The sequence below is a fragment of the Bolinopsis microptera genome, chromosome 1 (assembly GCF_026151205.1).
Source record: "Bolinopsis microptera isolate Bmic1 chromosome 1, MBARI_Bmic_1.0, whole genome shotgun sequence".
Classification (NCBI taxonomy): domain Eukaryota; kingdom Metazoa; phylum Ctenophora; class Tentaculata; order Lobata; family Bolinopsidae; genus Bolinopsis; species Bolinopsis microptera.
The window spans coordinates 11156950-11178542 of NC_087072.1; the positions used below are offsets into that span (position 1 = coordinate 11156950).

The 21593-nt window shown below is 39.6% G+C and overlaps 3 protein-coding genes across 7 annotated transcripts in view; all 3 read right to left on the reverse strand.

Annotated features, from left to right (window-relative positions):
• Positions 1-15173, reverse strand: part of LOC134826149 (DNA topoisomerase I, mitochondrial-like) — a 98568-nt gene extending 83395 nt beyond the window's left edge. Inside the window, exon 1 of the mRNA XM_063838441.1 lies at positions 15169-15173. The gene's annotated coding sequence lies outside the window, so the exon portion shown is untranslated. The remainder of the gene's footprint in view (positions 1-15168) is intronic.
• The window catches only part of LOC134826146 (mediator of DNA damage checkpoint protein 1-like), a 49963-nt gene continuing 28530 nt past the window's right edge, over positions 161-21593 (reverse strand). For all 5 annotated transcript variants that reach the window (XM_063838435.1, XM_063838439.1, XM_063838438.1 and 2 more), the window contains 5 exons: positions 2255-2365; positions 1907-2035; positions 1585-1684; positions 1282-1446; positions 161-1126 (listed from right to left, as the gene is read on the reverse strand). In XM_063838435.1, coding sequence (XP_063694505.1) covers positions 921-1126; positions 1282-1446; positions 1585-1684; positions 1907-2035; positions 2255-2365 — 711 coding nt within the window. In that variant the 3' untranslated portion in view covers positions 161-920. The remainder of the gene's footprint in view (positions 1127-1281; positions 1447-1584; positions 1685-1906; positions 2036-2254; positions 2366-21593) is intronic.
• On the reverse strand, positions 7070-9942 carry LOC134816412 (allene oxide synthase-lipoxygenase protein-like). Its single transcript, XM_063825250.1, has one exon. The coding sequence runs from the start codon at positions 9849-9851 to the stop codon at positions 7824-7826; it is 2028 nt and encodes a 675-aa protein (XP_063681320.1). The 5' UTR covers positions 9852-9942; the 3' UTR covers positions 7070-7823.

Genomic DNA, 21593 nt, shown 5'->3' on the forward strand with positions numbered 1-21593 from the left:
GTTAATGTTATGGAATGAAATTAATAACTTCTGAGGTCAAAAGAATAAGCGGTAATCCTTAATTCACTTTGACTATCTCAACAAATATTTAGCCACACGTTCTTACTTTTGATAATTTCTCTGTAATTTGTATTAGAGGTCGAATCAGATAACATAAAATGAAGTAAAACAGAGCATTTCAAAGGTGAAATAGCATTAACATGGTAAGTAAGTACATAACAAATACAAAACTTCAGTAAAAATAAAAACGTGCGAAACAGATTGCAAACTACTCTAATAGTATCATTTACTCATGATTATGAGTAAAATGAATATTCGGATTTCAGGTTGAGCTCTGTCTAAATCATAAATTAACAAACCAAATGGGGCAATCTTGAAAAGCTTAAAATACAAGACCTACATTATAAGATTAAGAAAGTTATCTGTAAAGTTTAAACAGGCTGAATAATCGGAATTATTATCCAATCTAGATGTTTTCCCAATTCATCCATCAACAATTGAAATTTTCTTGTTAATCTTTCAATAAAATACGATAAATAACGATGGATTAGCTAACACTAAAAAAGTTGTTCACTGGGTTAGAAAACCCTCAGTGGTTTTACCCTAAAAAATGTTTAATATATTAATTGATAATTATCATCATACACAGTTTTGCAGGTTGTCATGGCATTATGTAAATTGTAAGGCGTTGATTACAAAACAAAATAAATTAACAGTGATCGGGTTTATCATGATTAAAAATCCAAAAATGGCAGGCGCGTTGTTAAAAACTGTCAAGTTTTCAAATCGAGGCTTTTATTGCACTAAAACATTTTTGTCGAAAATAAGTTTGTATAAACAGTCCCACAACTATCCCTTTGAATTGTTGCACCGTTAATAATCGACAAGGAAGCTCAATGTTATGATTTCTAAACGATAAGTTAAAAATCAGGTGATTTTTCCCGAAGAGAAAATTCGTCGATGCAAAGCTCCTGCCTCAAGGCTCCAGTCAGAACGAGTTCGGGGGTACAAATTGGAGCTCCACATTTCTTTAACGTAGTCAATTTGTCGTCTGAAGCAGCGATGATGATGACGTTGCGATCTGAGGCCTTGGGAGCTCTCTTGAGCATCGTGCCACCGTTACAACCTGGGAAAAGGTTGTCAAATGTCAGGGTGATTCGAGTTTAGAGTTGGAGTTTTTTAGGGCGGCAGAAATTTAGGAGTTTTAATGAGTTGTACGGAAGAGTAAGTGGGATTTAGCAGTTTTACGGAAGAGTAAGTGGGATTTAGTTGGTTACTTACTAATAATGGGTTGGAACTGTTCGGGAGTAGGTTCGCAGGACTTGGTCACAAACACACTCTTCCCGGACAAAAAGGGACAAGTTCGAGCATTTGTCAGGGACTGTGTCAGGACAAACTTGTACTTCTTCTCTGTTTCTTTGTCTTTGATGAAAAAGTCGGCGGCATCTGTGGAATCAATCATGTATTGCTCAATTTATGGGCGCTAAAGTTGCATGATAAATTATAATTGAATGGTATAGAAAGTTCTATAACTAGGTGTAACACATATTACTTCAAGCATTTATTATTTTTTAAATAACGTACCGAGAAACGTTTTGCTCTTCTTACTCTCCTTCAACCAGTTTTCACTGACGATGGGAATTCCTCGACCAATGGCACACAAGAATTTAGATGTTCTTTTTATCTGAAAGAATTTGAACACGATTAGCTCTCACTGCTCCAAACTTTAATAATAACATGACATGAACAAGAGATTATCGTCTTTTAGAACTGTTTAGATTTAAATCTAAAATTACCCAAGTTCTTCTTGTTGCTGTACACACTGACACATGCTTTCTAAACTCATATTGAAATTAAAATGTAACAAGATTTCTAAAATGTGTTAACTAATTTTTCCAGTTCCCACCTTGTCAGTGACCAGGTGAGTACAAGTGCTGATATCGCTGGAGATAAACCCATCCAGAGCGGCTATGCTCTTTTTAGAAGCGCTGTCAGGTGTTATCCCTGTGTACACTATCTCTACTCTTTTGTTTATCTGAGTAGCAATTTAACGAATATTACAGATATGCTAATGCTAAATCATATGTAAATGAATACGAATGCAATTTCTCATGTGAAAATTGTTACATTTTTATTTTAAAAGTAGAACAAAGTGGCGAAAATCAATGGATAATTTTCTGAGTCAAACCAAATCGTTTGTCCCGGAATAAAGCGTAAAAGTCAAAGTAAGAAGACAAATGGTGTCCTAACAAACCGTGGTAGAGCGAGGTGGAGGAGCTAGATGAGGATCTCCCTGCTTGTACGACTTGTTGATAATAGCAGCTGAGGGGGACTGAGCTTCTTCCTTTACCGTTGATCCTGACGTCTGTAAGATTAGATTTCTGAGTTAGCAGATATTTAATTATCTATCTAGGTATTTGATGGATATTGTGTAATTATATTACCAATATTACTTTAATCATTGAATCTGTACTGTAAGTGATCATATGAGCTGATCATAATTCATATAAATGTACAGAATTATTTCCATCAACTGCCCTAATTTCCCGATGCTCAAGGCAACAAGGTAAATAATTGCACAGAGTTTGTCGAGGACATTTTAATATTTTGTTGAACTGGAACGAGACCCCGTGAAAAGTTACATTTTGTAGCTTTATGCGTTTACACATCTTTTTTGTGAGTACTGTCTGTACAACAACATAACGTAACAGAACAATGACTTTCAATTTAATTGACCCTGACACTAATTCTATGCGAACATTATGATATAACTACAGACTCACGATAATATGAATCAAGGAGCTGGAAGAATTAACACATATAATAATACATTACATATATAATAGTAGTTTAGCAAAACTGTTTGTTATACCGTAGAAGGAAGGCTTTGTGATCTGAGTTTTGCAATTGCATGCATTTTAGTGATTGTTTTTTGTATCAAGTCCTAATAGCTTTGACCCGCCCTGTCCGTTCATTACTCATTCTACAGAGCGACCAGTCTACATTTTACAGATTCTGTATGCGATTTGTTAATTGTAAAATCTTCAAAAACCATGCTCCAATGACCAATATACACAATATACTACAGCTACTCAGGTATCAGTTTGGTTTGGTGTGCAGAGTGGTGAATGTTCGTAATTTCTAGTAAATGAGACACTTGCTCATTAAAGAAAGGGTAATATGGGTCTATCTGTATAGTGTCTATCGGCTATTTTTTATTCAATTACATGAACAATATTCATTCCTCGCGACTCACAAGACTTGATTGATGAGTGTACGCTGTAAACGATGCCATGATTTATTATGAGAGATTTCAATTTTAATTTCAGTCCGTGTAAACATTCAAAATGGTGGCATCATGGTATGTGACGTAGTATGTGCTGCAGCACGTGCCGTATATTAGGGATCATGTTCCGTGGCATGTGACACATCACGTATCCGAGAATGTACTATATTATAATATATCCATTTTAATACAACTCTGGATTTATAGTTCAAGTTGTTGTCGCTCTATTTAAATTAAGTCTCCTTTAATACAATGATGATCCAAACACAGCATTAACCTTATATTAATTATATATATATATATATATAGACCAGTCACCAGTGTTCACAAAACTTTGACCAGGTTGCCGGTTGTTTTTACTACTCATTGCACTATAAGGCTTCCTTAAAATATTTGATCGTATTTATTTTAATGTTGCTTAGACTGCTATAAATGGCATACAATTTTTGCTCCATTCTCATTTTATTTTATCTCGTTAATAGTTAATAACGTTGACTTTCTACAATCTAACTTCCTTTAGCCGCAGTGATGAGACCCCACGACTTCAATTTCAACAACAGAACCATGTACGGAATAAAAAGTGACACACAACGATACATGTGGGCGGGATATTTCCTGTTTGTAATCCTTTCATCCCTGATAGGAGATACGATTATCCTTATAGCATCTATAAAGTTCAAAGCTTTCAAACTTCACAAAGTCATGGTTATCATCATCCAACACATCGCAGTCAGCGATATGATCCAGTCCCTCATTTACCTGGTCCCCAGATCTGCTGCTATAATGACTGACGGATGGGCGCTAGGAGCCACTTTGTGCTACGTGTATCCGTACACAATGTACATTGCTAACTCGAGTGGAGCTCTATTAATCTGCGCCATGACTTTCACCAAGCTTTTTACTCTGAAGTACCCACTTAAATCTAATACTATGTCATCGAAAAAAGCCCATTTTATCTGCATAGCCGCTTGGGCAATGTCCCCATCATTTCCGATCATGAATTTTATAGTTGACATGAGTGATGTCTCTTTTGATTTTCGTAACTATATATGTGATTTCCAGAATTCATCAAACGTATGGAAATGGCTGACTCCAGTGACCTCAGTACTTTTCCTGGTTATCCCTACCTGTCTTGTTATCACCACAACAGTCGGCGTGCTGATCATTGCTAAGAGGGTAGCAGAAAGAGGTCGTCAGAGTTTAAAATGGCAGGGTATCGCAACAACAGTTCTTACAGCAACAGTCTACTGCATCTCGGTGTTGCCTTACGCCGTGTATCGTATCGGTGAATCAGTAATCGATGTGGATGACAAGAGCAAGAGTTTTTTCTACACAACTTTCTACAGGCTTGTGAGCTCTTTTTATTCCCTGAACACTATTTGCAACTTTTGTATTTACAGCTTGACAGTGGCGAGTTTTAGAGAGTTCCTCAGGTCAGGAACCAAGAGAAGGCAATCTCATCAGAAAATATCGTTAGACACTTTCTCCAGTCGAGGTATAGTAAAGATTATGCATCTATCTTACAATTAACAAATTTGGCTCCTTAATTTACTGTCGGTTTGAACCGTCTTCAGTATCAAAATATTTAAAATCGACAAAATTAATCAGATGATAATGTTATTCTAAATATTTGTACTAAGTCTGCCCCTACCCCATACAAAACTTTGTGTTTCGGCAGGTACGAGGGGTGATATAGAGAAGGGTCGGATAATGAGAAAGGAGCTAAGAAGTATTCCCAATGCACATTGAGAGTTTAAACATCCCGCTTTAAAGTAAGGTCCTGTTTTAGAAATTATGATATGAGATAGATTAGGTACGGAGATAGATTAGGTACGGTGATTTTCAACAAGTTATTAAACAGTACATAGACGATTACACGTCAGTTGAATCCTGAAATTCGTTACATGTGTTGCCAAATGTACTTCTGAACGTGGGTTTTTCTTAGGAAATAAAAATAGCCTGAGGCCTAATTTTCTACACATGCGAGTGCATGACATGATTGTCTATAAAAAGTGTTGAAAGTGTAAAATGAGTAGATAAAACAAAAAGAAGATCCGATGAAGCGCACCAAACTAAATATTCCCCTTTTCATACTTTCCTGATGGTACACGTCCTTTGTTTCGTAGTTCCTAAATCATGAGCACAGCTAACAAATACTCTGACCATGATTTGTATGGTATAAAAAGTGATGCAGTGAGATACACTTGGGCAGGATATTTCCTATTTGTGGTTCTCTCCTCCCTTATAGGAGACACAACTATTCTTGTAGCGTCCATCAAGTACAAAGTTTTCAAACTTCATAAAGCTATCATCGTCATCATCCAATACATAGCAGTATGTGACTTAATGGTGACAGTAACTTTTGTGATCCCTCGCACGATTTCATTGTTTGCCAACGGCTGGATACTCGGGGACACCCTGTGCTACACAAATCCCTACGTAGCATATTATCTGAATGCGGTTGGAGTTTATCTCGTGTGTGCCATGACGTTTTTTAAGCTCTTTACACTTCAGTACCCTTTCCAAACCAGGCAGCTTTCCGTGAAGAAAGCACATCTGACAGCTGCTGCAGCTTGGGTGTTCTCTAGCCTTATTGCACTGGTATTCTTTATAGTCGATAAAGATGATGTCTCATTCGATTTCCGAAGTTATATTTGTGATTACCACATGTCTTCCAAAGTTTGGAACTGGCTGACACTGGTAATATCAACGATTTTCATCGCTGCTCCAACTTGTCTAGTCCTAACTGGCTCAATAAAGTTACTGGTAATAGCTAAGCGAGTAGCTCGCCGGGGTGAAGAATGTTTGAAATGGCAAGGTATCATGACAATAGGGCTAACTGCTGCAGTTTACTGCATCTCAACCATTCCTTACGCAGTTTACCGCATAGCGGACCAACATGTTACGACGAGTGACGACCCTCTCGGTTTCTTCCAGAGGCATTATTTCAAGATCGCCCAGTCTTTCGTTCCCCTGAACACCATCAGCAATTTCTACATATACTGTTTGACTCTGACTAGTTTTAGAGAATTTCTCTGGTCAAGGATAAAGTTATTGCGGTGGATGCCTTGCAGCCTCGGTAAAGCGTTTAAATTTAAATAACAACTAGATTTTTCAGATAAAATAACTGTGTTGTGTTTAGAATTCGATTAACAGATTTGCTGGGAACCCTTCAAAACCCTTACAAAACTTTGTATTGTAAATGGTAACACGAAATTTTCTGCAGGTACGCCATACGCACGAGAGATGAACTTGACTCATAGAAGAAGAGGTAATAACAACAAATTTGTCAAGTAACTGAAATATTGAACTCTTCCACACATTAAGCGACTCCCCATCATCCTGTTAAACATTTCAACCCTCGATTGTAAATGTACTTCGAATGTTATAGCACTTAATCTTGAATAATTAATAGTCCAATTCATAATTTATAGTTGGCAATAATTAATTGCTAATTTCAGTATGCACACGGGCAGGAGTACAGCTTGCGAGCACAAGTGGAGAAGTTAGACAGACAGCAGTTTGACAGTTTTCTCCTAGATTAGCATCAACTATTACCTACGTAAATTACGATCAACAGTTTGAGTTCTTGATAAGAATTTTAAATTTACAAGAAATACTTTTCTAGCTTCAAGTAATGAATAGTTAACATATTTAAATCGTGTATTAAATTAGCTTTAAATGCCTCAATTGTTTGACTGTTAATTATTGATTGGGCGCATGTTAAACAATAATATAAAAGAATTTTGTTCAAATTGTTTACATTAAAATTTATGGTGGAAATTATTGAAAAACTCATCGTTCGCATGCATATTCTGAAGGAAATTAAAGAAAGCCAAACACAACCATTCCATCAATATTATCAAAATACATCTCGTTCAACATGAAATTGAAGCGCCATTATAACAGCTTAAGGTTGTGAGATTTTATGAATTGAGTTATTATCTATCATAAATATATGTATATTTTCGTGCCCTGAGGGGATTTCATATTATTGTAATTATATATCTTTGAGTAAACATTGACTGGCACTACGGTCCAGTCCCCAATCAATCAATTCATTTTAATCTAACATTGGTGGATTTTGAATACTACGTTCTGTTTTTAAAAAACCGAATAATTAGAAAATATTATTCTTAAGTCCTTAAAGATGATCACCAATCATATTAATTTTCTAATAAAATCGCCTCATTGACAAGATTATTATTTTTGATTATAGCAACAGCAACTTTCCGTTGAATATTATGAAATGTTTGTGTTAGTGCTCGGCTAAACCAAAATAGAGTTTGGAGGGCAGCTACAGCTATTCTTGACAAACAGAATAGCTCAAAAATATAAATATTTCGAAGAAACCTGAAGATAAAGAGCGTAATCGACAACACAATACTGACGATAGATTGAGCTCCGCCCTTCTAATGCCATTTTCACTATGCTTGGGTAGTTATAGGAGTATTGGTCGGACTCAATACATCATATTTTAAGTATCGTCCAATGTTTCTGGTGTCTATTTTTGCCTTCAGCTGCCTCATCTTTTCGATTAATCTGTGGATACACGCCTCCTGTCCGGAGCAACAGCCATGTTCTCGCCGATAATTCCGAGTTTGTTCATTGAATGGTCCTCCAGGAAGAACCTCTCAACAGGAGAGAAACTACCCAGCACGTTCGCTAAGTTGATAGCAAAGAAGGTGACCTCTAACACAGGGAGACTCTTCAGGATGTGGTCCATGGTAATCTCCGAGTCTTGATTCGGGGGAGGCATTGTCATGCAGCAAGGAACGTTCGGCTGGAAGGAATAATTTGTGAAGGTCTGGAAATTTACTGCTGTGTGAAAGACAGATATATTGAAGACGATTGCTGTGATATACTCAATGAGCTTTTCTCTTTCTGAAACAACTCGTGGAAAACCAGCACCGTTTTCGTATCCTTGAAATCCGATATCAACAACGTCTTTGGCAAAATTTTGTAGTTCTTCATCCTGGGCCACATCTTCATCAGACGGATATGCTAGGTTCACCATTTCTCCAACATATGCCCGGATAACTTCCCAGTGAGAAAGAGTATCGTCTCTGTACAGATACTCAGGAATATCTTGAACACCACGTTTCTTTACATCTTCAGGTAAAATCAGGTCTTCGTAAGAGAATGTTTTATAGTGATTATGGAAAACAATCCTAATGTTGTCCCCAGCCGACAAAAACAAGGCAAACGCGTTTTTACCAGGGTTCACTAACACGGCCCTCGCTTGGACATTAACTGGGATTATTCCCTGAATGTGAGGCTGAAGGAGCCTTAAGATGGGGTGAGCGTTTGACAGGTTCCTGTAAGCAGCAACTGCAAAAACCTCGTTAGTGGCATGGGATTGAGCGAAGTGAGTGCAGAGAGCGTAACAATTTATATCAGCATTTCTAAACCACATCTTAGCGAACAACCAGGCCAGATGTTTAGGGTCGTTGAAATCAGTTATCTCCGGCTCAGGGGGTGTCCACCAGGTTGCCGGTTCTCTGTCGTTTCTGTTTTCCAGTCGGATTAGAACAGGAACCAACTTGCTGTCACTCCTCTGATACAGGAGACAATCCGCGAGCACTGTGTACCAAGTTTGTTGAGTTCCCGTCAGCATCTTGCTGAATCCTCCACCGTGCGGTACGTCCATTAACTCATCGCATGTAACTTCGAACAAATGGCCTTCTTCCAATGCATCTTGAAGGGTTTTGTCTTCTAAAGCGTAACCAGGAACAGCCCCTTCTGCCCACCTCGTTTCCAGAGAAGTGACCTTTCTAATTCTCAGAGCATTAGGACCGCAAAGCATCTGTCTCCCGAACTCTTCATCTAAGCGGAATATTTTAGCAATTTTAATTGCTTCCGAGATACTTTCTTTGGGCCAGCCCATTTCGTTCGATTTTTGTTTTAGATAAAATTCATAATGTTCAAATGACTCAAACCTTCCTTCCTTGTATACGCCGAAAACTTTGCCTGCCATATTTTGTAGCGAGTGGATCTTCACCTCCTCTCTACCTCGTTGTCTAAGTTCCGTAATTAGGTTATAGTTTGCTTCTTTAAACTTGAGGAACCTAGGCAGCTTATCATACTTCATGACATCTAGACAACCAGGATAGAGCAGAGCTGTTGAATCATCCTTCACGATATTCCATCTAACCATGGAGTGGGTTATTTTCATGTCTTCTTCTCTTGCCTTGATAATGAAGTCCTCAGTCTCGTGATGCTTTAGAGTCCCTGCCCCTTCTCGTATAAGAAGATGAGGTGGACAACCCTTCCTTGGTTCATTTGGGTTATGAATTGGGTTGTGAGGATAGAGATAGTTTTTAGCTGGGAAGCGGTAAGGGTCCCTGTTGTAGACGACAGTTATTTCCCGCACGTATAAAGCATCCTTGATTAACTCAAGGCGATTGCTTTCCAAGTCTACTTTCAACAGCTTTGGCACTCCAATACTTGATGGAAGCCAAAATTCGGCCGTCACAACTCCCTCCGTCATCATAGAGAAGTCGTCTTTAACCCTCAGCTTTTTCGATGCTGTTAAACTAGACCCGGGGTTTATTGTTAAGATCATAGTTCCATCGCTCCACTTCTTTGTTGACGGCTCATTCGGAAGATTTGATCCAGTGTAAATTATGAGGGTGTAAGAAACTTCCGTCCCGTCATTATCGCTCTGCGCTTCTTCGGCGTACATTTAATTACGAAACCTAGGTGAGGCTACCGTAATCTTAATATTAAAAGTTAAGACACGATATATCTCACTATATAGAAATACGAGACAAATTTGTAAATTACTTGAATCCGTATTTCAACTGAAAGATTAGGGAATGTTAATAAGATTCTTGAAAAAGGCGAATCTTTAACACAAATATCAGGTATATTTTATAGAACAAAACCCGAAAGACCAGGTGTCTCTTTTTTCAAAAAAAAAAAAATGAAATAAACACCAAATTTGGCCAGCGCAAATATATTGTAGCCTTGTAGCTTCCCGTCTTCTATTGTATAATTTGAGTTCAGGAGTAGAAGTGAGACAAGGTGTATAAGATAGGGCAGTGCAATGTAAACGATGAAGATACACTAAAATCTATACGACAAGATCACAACTAGAGTCAACTAAGATCACAATAGAATCACACATAGTTACACTAAAATCACACTGAATACGGTTGAAATAGCTAGTATATAAAGCGGGCCAAATGCTTGCGGAGGTTAGCCACAACCTTGCCTAGAGGCCAGTTGAGGCGTGCAAGCCTTTGCAATGCTTAACCGTTAAATAATAATTGCATGTTATATATCGACCGTTACACAAACTACTATAATAGCCTAATCAGATGTTATATCTATTACTCAGCTCTATTACATCACTTCGAGATGGCCAGGCCTACTCTCATGCTGTCTATATGTGATGATTAACTCTGAAAAACTAGGGACAACTGGGGAATGATCCCAGAACCTCGAGATTTCGCGTCTCTTGCTCTACCAATTGAGCTACTGACCCTGATTCTCAGAGCGAAATTACCACTCATACACATTACACAGCACAATTTCATGCTTTAGCTCTATTACAAGCAAGCGATATCATTATTAATAAAGTAATAAGTATGTGCTCCCTACAGCCTCAATCAGGCGTCAACAGCAAACCAAACGGTTTAATCTCCTTGACTGGACAGAATCAACTCAAACTTCAAGTTATCCGATGGCTTTTGGGAAAATCGTGACTTGAATTAGCTAAGTAGGAAGCTGATTCTCACACCTCAAATAAACTTGGTTAAATCATTAATAAGGCTAAGGATAAAGTGTATTATATTACCTTACGAGACATATCTAAAAGGTACGAAATGCGGAGGTTTTCCGAATATTTTCGGACTAAACACCATATTTTTCACATATTTCCTTTCATTATGGGGGGGGGGGGGGGGGGGGGGGGGGGGGGGGTGTCATGTCCGTCTATGTCCGCCTATGTCCTGTCCTTTTTGGATTCTATGAGACAACGGACGTGTTTTTTGGGACATTGGCGGACACGAACGGACATTGGCGGACACGGACGGACATTGGCGGACTCGGACGGACATTGGCGGACTCGGACGGACATTGGCGGACCCGGACGGACATTGGCGGACTTGGATGGACATTGGTGGACATTAGCGGACAAACATTTTGAGGACTGAAGAGTAATGAAGAGTACTGAAGAGTACTGAGGAGGATGACTGAGAAGGATGGCTGAGGAGGATGCTGAGGAGGATGACTGAGGAGGATGACTGAGGAGGATGACTGAGAGGGAGGAGAAGGATCAGGAAGACCCAGGAGGAGGAGGAGGAGGAGGACCCAGAAGGAGGATCAGGACCTAGGAGGAGGAGGAGGAGAACTGAGGAGGATGACTCAGGAGGAGGAGGACTCAGGAGGAGGACTGAGGAGGACTGAGAAGGAGGAGGACTGAGGAGGATGGCTGAGGAGGATGGCTGAGGAGGATGGCTGAGAGGGAGGAGGAGGAGGAAGAGGAGGAAGAGGACTGAGGAGGAGGAGGAGAAGGAGGACCCAGGAGGAGGAGGACCCAGGAGGAGGAGGACCCAGGAAAAGGCCCCAGGAGGAGGAGGAGGACTGGGGAGGAGGAGAACTGTTGAGGACTGATGAGGAGGACTGAGGACGAGGAGGAGGAGTAGGAGGAGGACTGAGGAGGGGAGGAGGAAGAGGACTGGGGAGGATCAGGAAGACCCAGGAGGACCCAGGAGGAGGAGGAGGACCCAGGAGGAGGAGGAGGACTGAGGAGGACTGAGGAGGAGGACTGACGATGACTGAGAAGGAGGAGGACTGAGGAGTACTGAGGAGGATGGCTGAGGAGGATGGCTGGGGAGGATGGCTGAGGAGGATGACTGAGGAGGATGACTGAGAGGGAGGAGGAGGAGGACTCAGGAGGAGGACTCAGAAGGAAGAGGAGGAGGACTCAGGAGGAGGACTTAGGAGAAATGAGAAGGAGGACTGAGGAGAACTGAGGAGGAGGAGGAGGAGGAGGACTGAATAGGAGGAGGAGAAGGAGGGGGACTGAGGAGGACTGAGAAGGAGGAGGAGGACTGAGAAAGAGGAGGACTGAATAGGAGGAGGAAGGGGACTGGGGGAGGATTGAGGAGGAGGATAGAGGACTGAGGAGAAGGATGAGAAGAAGGACTGAGGAGGACTGAGGACTGAGGAGGAAGAGGAGGAGGATGAAGAGGAGGAAAAGGACCCAGGAGGAGGACCCAGGAGGAGGACTCAGGAGGAGGAGGAGGACTGGGGAGGAGGAGGACTGTTGAGGACTGATGAGGAGGACTGAGGACGAGGAGGAGGAGTAGGAGGAGGACTGAGGAGGGGAGGAGGAAGAGGACTGGGGAGGATCAGGAAGACCCAGGAGGACCCAGGAGGAGGAGGAGGACTGAGGAGGAGGACTGACGATGACTGAGAAGGAGGAGGACTGAGGAGTACTGAGGAGGATGGCTGAGGAGGATGGCTGGGGAGGTTGGCTGAGGAGGATGACTGAGGAGGATGACTGAGAGGGAGGAGGAGGAGGACTCAGGAGGAGGACTCAGAAGGAAGAGGAGGAGGACTCAGGAGGAGGACTTAGGAGAAATGAGAAAGAGGACTGAGGAGAACAGAGGAGGAGGAGGAGGAGGAGGAGGACTGAATAGGAGGAGGAGAAGGAGGGGGACTGAGGAGGACTGAGAAGGAGGAGGAGGAGGACTGAGGAGGACTGAGAAGGAGGAGGAGGAGGAGGACTGAATAGGAGGAGGAGGGGGACTGGGGGAGGACTGAGGAGGAGGATGGAGGACTGAGGAGAAGGATGAGAAGGAGGACTGAGGAGGACTGAGGACTGAGGAGGAAGAGGAGGAGGATGAAGAGGAGGATAAGGACCCAGGAGGAGGACCCAGGAGGAGGACTCAGGAGGAGGAGGAGGACTGGGGAGGAGGAGGACTGTTGAGGACTGATGAGGAGGACTGAGGACGAGGAGGAGAAGTAGGACTGAGGATTTGAGGAGGAGAGGAGGAAGAGGACTGAGGAAGATCAGGAAGACCCAGGGGGAGGAGGAGGAAGAGTAGGAGGAGGAAGCATCTAAATGTTATTTCCATTTTTGTCCGTTTTTGTCCATTTTTGTCCGTTTTTGTCCGCTCTATTTTTTGTCCGTTTTGAAAATATAGGGTACCGAACGGACAAAAAACATGATCCCCCTATAACAGCAAAAATTGAACATTTTATTTAGCAATTTAGGTGTCCATTAATGTCCGCCTATGTCCGCTTATGTCCGCCTATGTCCGCCTATGTCCGTCTATGTCCGCCTATGTCCGCCTATGTCCGCCTATGTCCTGTCCTTTTTGGATTCTATGAGACAAGCGGACATAGACGGACGTGACACCCCCCCCCCCCATTATGACTTTGTCGATTTAATATCACTAGCAGGAACCCGTATAACCCTAAAATGGTGTCAAGACTCAAGAGACTAAAATAATTATTATCTATTTAATTCGCGTTTTTGACACCACTTGGGGGTCCAAATTTGGGGCTCTGTAACTTCTATTTCTTGGCCAATTTTTTATTTTTTCATGCTGATTTGGAGGCCATTAAAGCATTTGGCCCAGTCAAAAAAGTTTTAGTTGTATATCGTTTACGGTTTTTGCGGAAAGTAACGTTAAAGTTGATGCCGTGGTGTCAGTAAAATGGCACGGATAAACATATATCGTCTCGCTTTATATATAGTAAGATTATAGTAAGCTATCAATATGATTCATCTAACAAATTAACACTAGTATTACATCTGGGACTACACTGGAGAGAGAAACGTCCCTGAACCAGAAGATCAAGAAGATCAAGAGGAAATTGACTTGTAATTTTTTAAATTTCATATTTTATTTCGTGTAATCGTGTAATATCTTCGGTCCCAAATCATTTAGGTCAACGGAATTTCGTACCTTTTAAATATGTCTCGTAAGGTATAGTAAAGTCTAGAATGAGTTATAATCATGTGCCTGGCAACAATCCTGCTCACATTGGGACTTCTGCTAAGTTTCTCGATGTAATCCGACTTATATTACCCTAAATAACACTATTTACTCGAATACACTTTTTCACCAGTGGGACATTTCTCGGTATCACGCCCTTTCTGACTACACCCACATCGCGACCCCCACTATAAATTATCTCAGCTTCTGATTGAGATACAAAACTCACCCATGAACCAAAATGTGCCTAAAATGCATGTTTATCTTAGTGCTATGAACATACTTAAGGCCTAAGAGGCTTAGTTATTGAGAAATTGCCAAAAATCCGATCAGCAGTCTCGCAAGTTGCGAGTCACAATTATCTTACTTAGTAGTGATTGACACACTCATTACAAGTAATAATCATCACATTAGTGGGGTAAAGCATGTTTCTAGAGATTTAAGTGGATTTTTATTGATCTTTCTTGACAAAACAACTTTTCCCTGGCGATGTTCACCATTGCGTTGTAGTGAGCACAATTGCGAGAGCGTAAAAATAGGGTTTGACCTAATTATTCAATAACCTGAAGTCAGTAAACTTTAAAACCATGCTCTATCCTACTCAATCTGATCATTCTGACCATTTTAATGCAATGATGATGGCTTATCTCCATTTAGAAGCTGAGAATTAAATGCATCAATTGCTACTCGCGAGAGTGTAAAAATCAAAAATCGGATCTGACCTGATAACTAAACAACCTGGCCCGGAGTCAGCTGACCCTAGGGCCCAGAGGATAAAGGCGTAGAGACTGTGTGTAATGTGTATCTACAAAAGTGGTTGTTTTTACAAGAGACAGGGCTTGCAACGCAAGAGAAGAAAAACGGGAAAAACAATCACAAAATGCATATTATATGACTTAGCAAATAAAAATTCAAACAATCCTACACTACAATAAATGTTTATTACATAATTATAATATGTTGTATAACCTAAAGTCTGAAGACTTTAAAACCATGCTCTACCCCACTCAATGTAATGATTCTGACTATTTCAATGCCCAAGATGAGCGTTTAACTCCAATCATCAGAAGCTGAGATATCTTGAAATAAGTGTGATACTTGATACACACGAGACTGCTAATATAATTTCTCAAAAACTAAGTCCCAATGTGAGCGGGATTGTTGCCATGCACACGATTATTAGGAATGGTCGAGATATTTGCAAGGTGCAATGATATTCACGCTGGAAAGGATAGCGTTACATGCCGTAACTATTGCTAGGATCACACGTTTTTCATGACAGAAAATCAAAAACACCGGAAAGTATAATTACTTTTAAAATCAGGAAAAATATATACTGAAAGTTCGGTCATACATCCGAATCCCGACGGCACTGTTGTGGCACTCTCGTTGCACTATGGCGGCACTCTCGTGGCACTATGGCGGTACTATCATCAGATAGCAAGTTGATAATGCATTACCAGATTGGACAATAAATTCTTTGACAAAGAGAACCCTTCTTGATAGGCTACGTACACGATATGTCAAGAGAAATAACCTTAACTTCGTATCGCTGGTAACGTTAGACTCGGACCCCGGTATTCTAGATGCAGATGTATAATATCAAGAATGCAGAATGATCACGAAGTAAACCTTGATACGTAATTTTAATTTTCTGCAGAAGAAGCAATAGGCCTTAGAGAACATTTCGAGTCTACAACTACGCTATGAGGGTAATTCTATAGATTTATACAATACTAGTGTACCCGTGCCTACGGCCGGGACTTCACTATCGCAGTTGAAATGCAAAAGTATAAACCCGCCGATTATATTCGAAAACACGCATTACATTTCACTCCCAGTAAAACACAATAACACTACGCTGTAACCTAAGAGTACCTAAAGGCTGCAAATTTGACAAATTGTTCAGCTTTTAATTGTTGGTGTTTTGTCTCAAAATTTGCTGCACATAAAAAAGTTTTAGGCAGGTGCACCTTCCGATCAGACGATTAAATGTGCGATCAAAGTACAACGTATCAATGTAAAGTTTGGAATTAACTACCGTCGTGAATTGTTGCGTTATGTAGGAGCACCCCAGTGAGCACGTGCATTATCTACCATTCAAAATATTTCGTTTTTTTCGGATTTTGAGTTGATTTTGAGTTCCTTATTTTGTGGATAAGTTGTTGTATGTGGAGATGTGGTTTCATAAGTTTGTTAAATCAGCTGCATAGTTTACCTAATAGTTTATACCGCCTGTATCCATGAAATTAATTTTTATAAAACTTAAGTAGTGGTATTACGCGCACCGAAGAACACAAACTGAAATTCTATACTTATCAGTACTCACCAAATGGTATGATCTATAAAATGATGAGTTGGGTGATTGTGCTCGTTGTCGGTCAGCGGTTATAGTTAAAATGCAGTAAAGTACCGTACAGTGTACGTTTTAACTGCTAATAATTTTATCAAAATCTATCAAATAATTTGATTGATGATAGAAGGCATCAGGAAGTACTCGGCACTATAACAATAACTACTTACTACTCGGCACTATAACGATAACTACATACTACTCAGGAGGTGACCGGGATTCCCGGTTCCGGGAATCCCGGTACCGGGATTGGCAATTTTGAGCTATCCCGGTCCCAGTCCCGGTCCCGGTCAAATGCTGATTTATTTATTTATGATCCCAGTCCCGGTTAATTCGGGATTCTTGGTCCCGGTCCCGGTCCCGGTCAATCACTCAAATTTGCCGGGATTTTGACCAGGATCTTTTACATAATTTCATTCACTCTGATTTTAAGTTTTTCCTTTCATTCATTGTGAATTTCATCTTTAAACATCCTCTGAGCCAAATACAACAATGTTTAAAATTGCTAAACAAGTTTGAGTAATAAATTATGATCATGAATTAACCAGTAATCGACCGGAATTCCCGGTACCGGGAATCCCGGTACCGGGATTGGCAATTTTGAGCTATCCCGGTTCCGGTCCCGGTCAAGTCACATTTTTCATCCCGGTCCCGGTCCCGGTCCCGGTAAATTGATAATCTCAGTGGATCTCAGTCCCGGTCCCGGTCCCGGTCAAGTCACATTTTGTATCCCGGTCCCGGTCAGGCCTGAAATCATGTCCCGGTCACCTCCTGATATAGTACAGACAGATCCGTCTGAAAAAATCGATCTGCCGACACACAAAGCTTACAAAGGATTTTTGACGTTTTTGAGTCCTAATAGATGTCCTTTATGGCTGACCAACTTTTCCAAACTTTTCCACGTGTCTTAAGGCCACTTTTTGCCACTTTACCACTTTTTACCACCTTTCTTGTTTGTCGAATATCTTTAGTTGTGAACATCGTAAAAGGTTGCGGATTAATCGAGGGTGTTCATATTATCAGGAAGAAAAACTTTTGTTCAAACAATTTTTACGTCAGATAATCAGTTAATTGGATAATTATCAATTAGCTAATTAGCAAAATTCTAAAAAATTTTTATTGGCTCAAAATGTTCGCAATAGCTTGAAACACGGAGAAAAAAGTTTTTAGAAAAACTTTGAAAATTTTTCACTTACATTTTTTTTCGAGACTTGAAAAAATTTCGAAAATTCAAAATATTTTTTTCCTCCAAAAGTGATCAAATTGCATGAAACGCGGAGAAAAATGCTTTTCAAAAAAAACTTAGTGAATTTTTCGTTTCAAGAATACCTCAATCACCAATATTTGTAGTTGGAGTTCAGTAAATCTCGGCAGATTTTAGTAATCAGGAATTACGGATTATTAAGTGGAAAGGTCTGAAACTGAAAAACGTTAACCATACGATATAAGAGTTTCATAACTAATTACTAAAGTCTAAATTACAATACAGCCTTATCGATATTCACAGAAACTGCACCAATGGCACAGTCAAGATCGAACCGATAGCCTGCTGTACTATCATTTTATTGATTTCAATGATGAATCAGTGGGGTTAAGATAATCACATTTGTAATAAATAAAACCTCTCTGTACCGTCAATTGTGCTAATCTATACCGGCCTACCTGTATTACCAGACCTCTTCTTTTCCTCAACAATCAAACCGAGTTGTTCATATCGCATTTGGTGGGTGATGTAAGTACATAATATCGAGCTGTATTCAATCACAATACGAGACAATACGTGTATAATATATTATGGCCCTTAATGAGGAATATGAAACGCTCTATACCGCGAGAAACCCGGCTCTTTGACAGCTCAAAGAAGGCAAGAAAAGACCAGAAAGCTTAAAATTTCAACTCGCTCTTTTCAATGCTCTTCGATCCGTCCCACATTAATCCCGAGCTGATCATCATGGCCTCAAATATCCTGCGGCAAGAACCTGTATTTTTACTTCACAACGTCCGGATTGCAAATCAACATCCTCAATAACATTAACAATCCTTCCTGATCACTGATCAGGATCTGTCCCGTCGTCTCTATTAGCAATTTCCAAAATATCCTGACTCTCGTGGAACAGTTCACTGAATTAATTATTACCGGTTCTTTACTTCCCCTTGCCCGACGCTCGTATCTAAATCTTACCCTTGCCCGTATGTTACCCTTGTTGATTTTACTTGACATATGGGGGTGATTTGAGGTATCCCGCATAGCAAATGAAGCGGTATGCAGTACAATACAAAACAAATTTCTTTCCGTCGTTAATTTTTACACATGTTTAACAATTTTATTACAGAACTGAAGAAGACGTTGTTACGTGGAATGATTATTTCAATTCAATAAAGTTTCTAGCCTAAAGTTTGCTGCTTCAATTTGTTCGCAAGTTAAGAGTCTAAAGAGAAATTCTCCAAGAGAAATCAAGTTCAAATGCGACTCATAAATATAGCCCCCTTGAACTATTAATACAAAACAAGTCACAGTAGATGTTGGAAGGTGTATTAACACTTGCTTCCTGGACCTGGCTGTTCCTTATAGTTTCCCTGGTCTTTTCTTGCCTTCTTTGAGCTGTAAATGAGCCATGAGGCCAAGTAGACATTTTCGTGATAAACTGTAAAACCTCTCTATACCGGGTTTCTCGCGGTATAGAGCGTTTCATATTCCTCATTAAGGGCCATAATATATTATACACGTATTGTCTCGTATTGTGATTGAATACAGCTCGATATTATGTACTTACATCACCCACCAAATGCGATATGAACAACTCGGTTTGATTGTTGAGGAAAAGAAGAGGTCTGGTAATACAGGTAGGCCGGTATAGATTAGCACAATTGACGGTACAGAGAGGTTTTATTTATTACAAATGTGATTATCTTAACCCCACTGATTCATCATTGAAATCAATAAAATGATAGTACAGCAGGCTATCGGTTCGATCTTGACTGTGCCATTGGTGCAGTTTCTGTGAATATCGATAAGGCTGTATTGTAATTTAGACTTTAGTAATTAGTTATGAAACTCTTATATCGTATGGTTAACGTTTTTCAGTTTCAGACCTTTCCACTTAATAATCCGTAATTCCTGATTACTAAAATCTGCCGAGATTTACTGAACTCCAACTACAAATATTGGTGATTGAGGTATTCTTGAAACGAAAAATTCACTAAGTTTTTTTTGAAAAGCATTTTTCTCCGCGTTTCATGCAATTTGATCACTTTTGGAGGAAAAAAATATTTTGAATTTTCGAAATTTTTTCAAGTCTCGAAAAAAAATGTAAGTGAAAAATTTTCAAAGTTTTTCTAAAAACTTTTTTTCTCCGTGTTTCAAGCTATTGCGAACATTTTGAGCCAATAAAAATTTTTTAGAATTTTGCTAATTAGCTAATTGATAATTATCCAATTAACTGATTATCTGACGTAAAAATTGTTTGAACAAAAGTTTTTCTTCCTGATAATATGAACACCCTCGATTAATCCGCAACCTTTTACGATGTTCACAACTAAAGATATTCGACAAACAAGAAAGGTGGTAAAAAGTGGTAAAGTGGCAAAAAGTGGCCTTAAGACACGTGGAAAAGTTTGGAAAAGTTGGTCAGCCATAAAGGACATCTATTAGGACTCAAAAACGTCAAAAATCCTTTGTAAGCTTTGTGTGTCGGCAGATCGATTTTTTCAGACGGATCTGTCTGTACTAAGTGGTTATTGTGCGATGCATCAGCACTAGCAGGAAGAAACTAGATCACTAAACAAAAGAACAAACAGTTGATTGATTAGATCAGTATAACTTGGAGGCCCATCCTATAATAACAACCCAATTCTATCAGATACGCGAGGTGAACCGGGCATGAAGAGCAGGTGTGGTATTGGTGAGGACTCAGCGGTCTGAGGATTACATCAGCTTTATAGAAGACATTTGTGACGCACTTTCCTCATGTTAAGCAACACGGACACAGTATTACAGCACAGTCCATATCTGCGTGAACTTTTGTCAGCTCTATTAGGAGTAAACAAACTGATCATGTAATTTAGCAAGACATGGTGTTGAGGTGGAAGATAATACACTGTTTTTCAAATTATAGAGTCGTATTAAAAATAAGACTCTAAATTTACTTACAATATATTTGATTTATAATTAGATAGCATCTAAGTAAGTTGCAGACAATTTCCTTAGTGATTATGGATTACGATTATTTTAAGATTCAGTGTAAACCCTGAGAGATATACTTTTGAAACCTTTTTGGCTGGGCCGAATGCTTTTATGGCCTTTACGTTAGTAAAAAGAAATAAAAAATTATTTTTATAATTTTACCATATACAAAAAAAACCCTCTTAAAACATGTTGTATTTGTAATATTTGGTTGACTTATAATTATACACACTGGCAGAAACCCGTCTAACCCTAAAGTGGTGTAAAGACTCAAGAGACTGAAATAATTATTACCTATTTAATTCGCTTTTTTGGCGCCACTTGGGGGTCCAAATTTTGGGCAATAAAATTCCTATTCCTTGGCCAATTTTTATTTTTTCATGCTGATTTGAAGGCCATTAGACTTTAAAGCATTTGAACCAGTCAAAAAGGTTTAAGTGGTACATCTTTTAATTAAGGTATTCACAATTTTTGTTTGTTTCACTAATTGAAAAACTTTATCGATAACTATTGTGGTCATATTTGGAATTCGACCTTTGCATAATATTTTTGGGCTTTAGTATTGACGATATATTTTCAAGCATATGTTATCTTTTAGCTCAGTATTCATGATATTTTCTGGGATGACTAGTTCTAGTTATCGATTGTTTAGTAATCGACAAATTATTAGCGGCGACATATACGAGAAAGAATTCCCGGAACTGTTCGCACATCATGAAACAATAATTTAGTATCAAATTGTACCTAAATTGTTTCATGTTTGGGCGGGGGGGGGGGGGGGGGGGGGGTGGTGGGGGAATAGGTACCAAGTGCCGT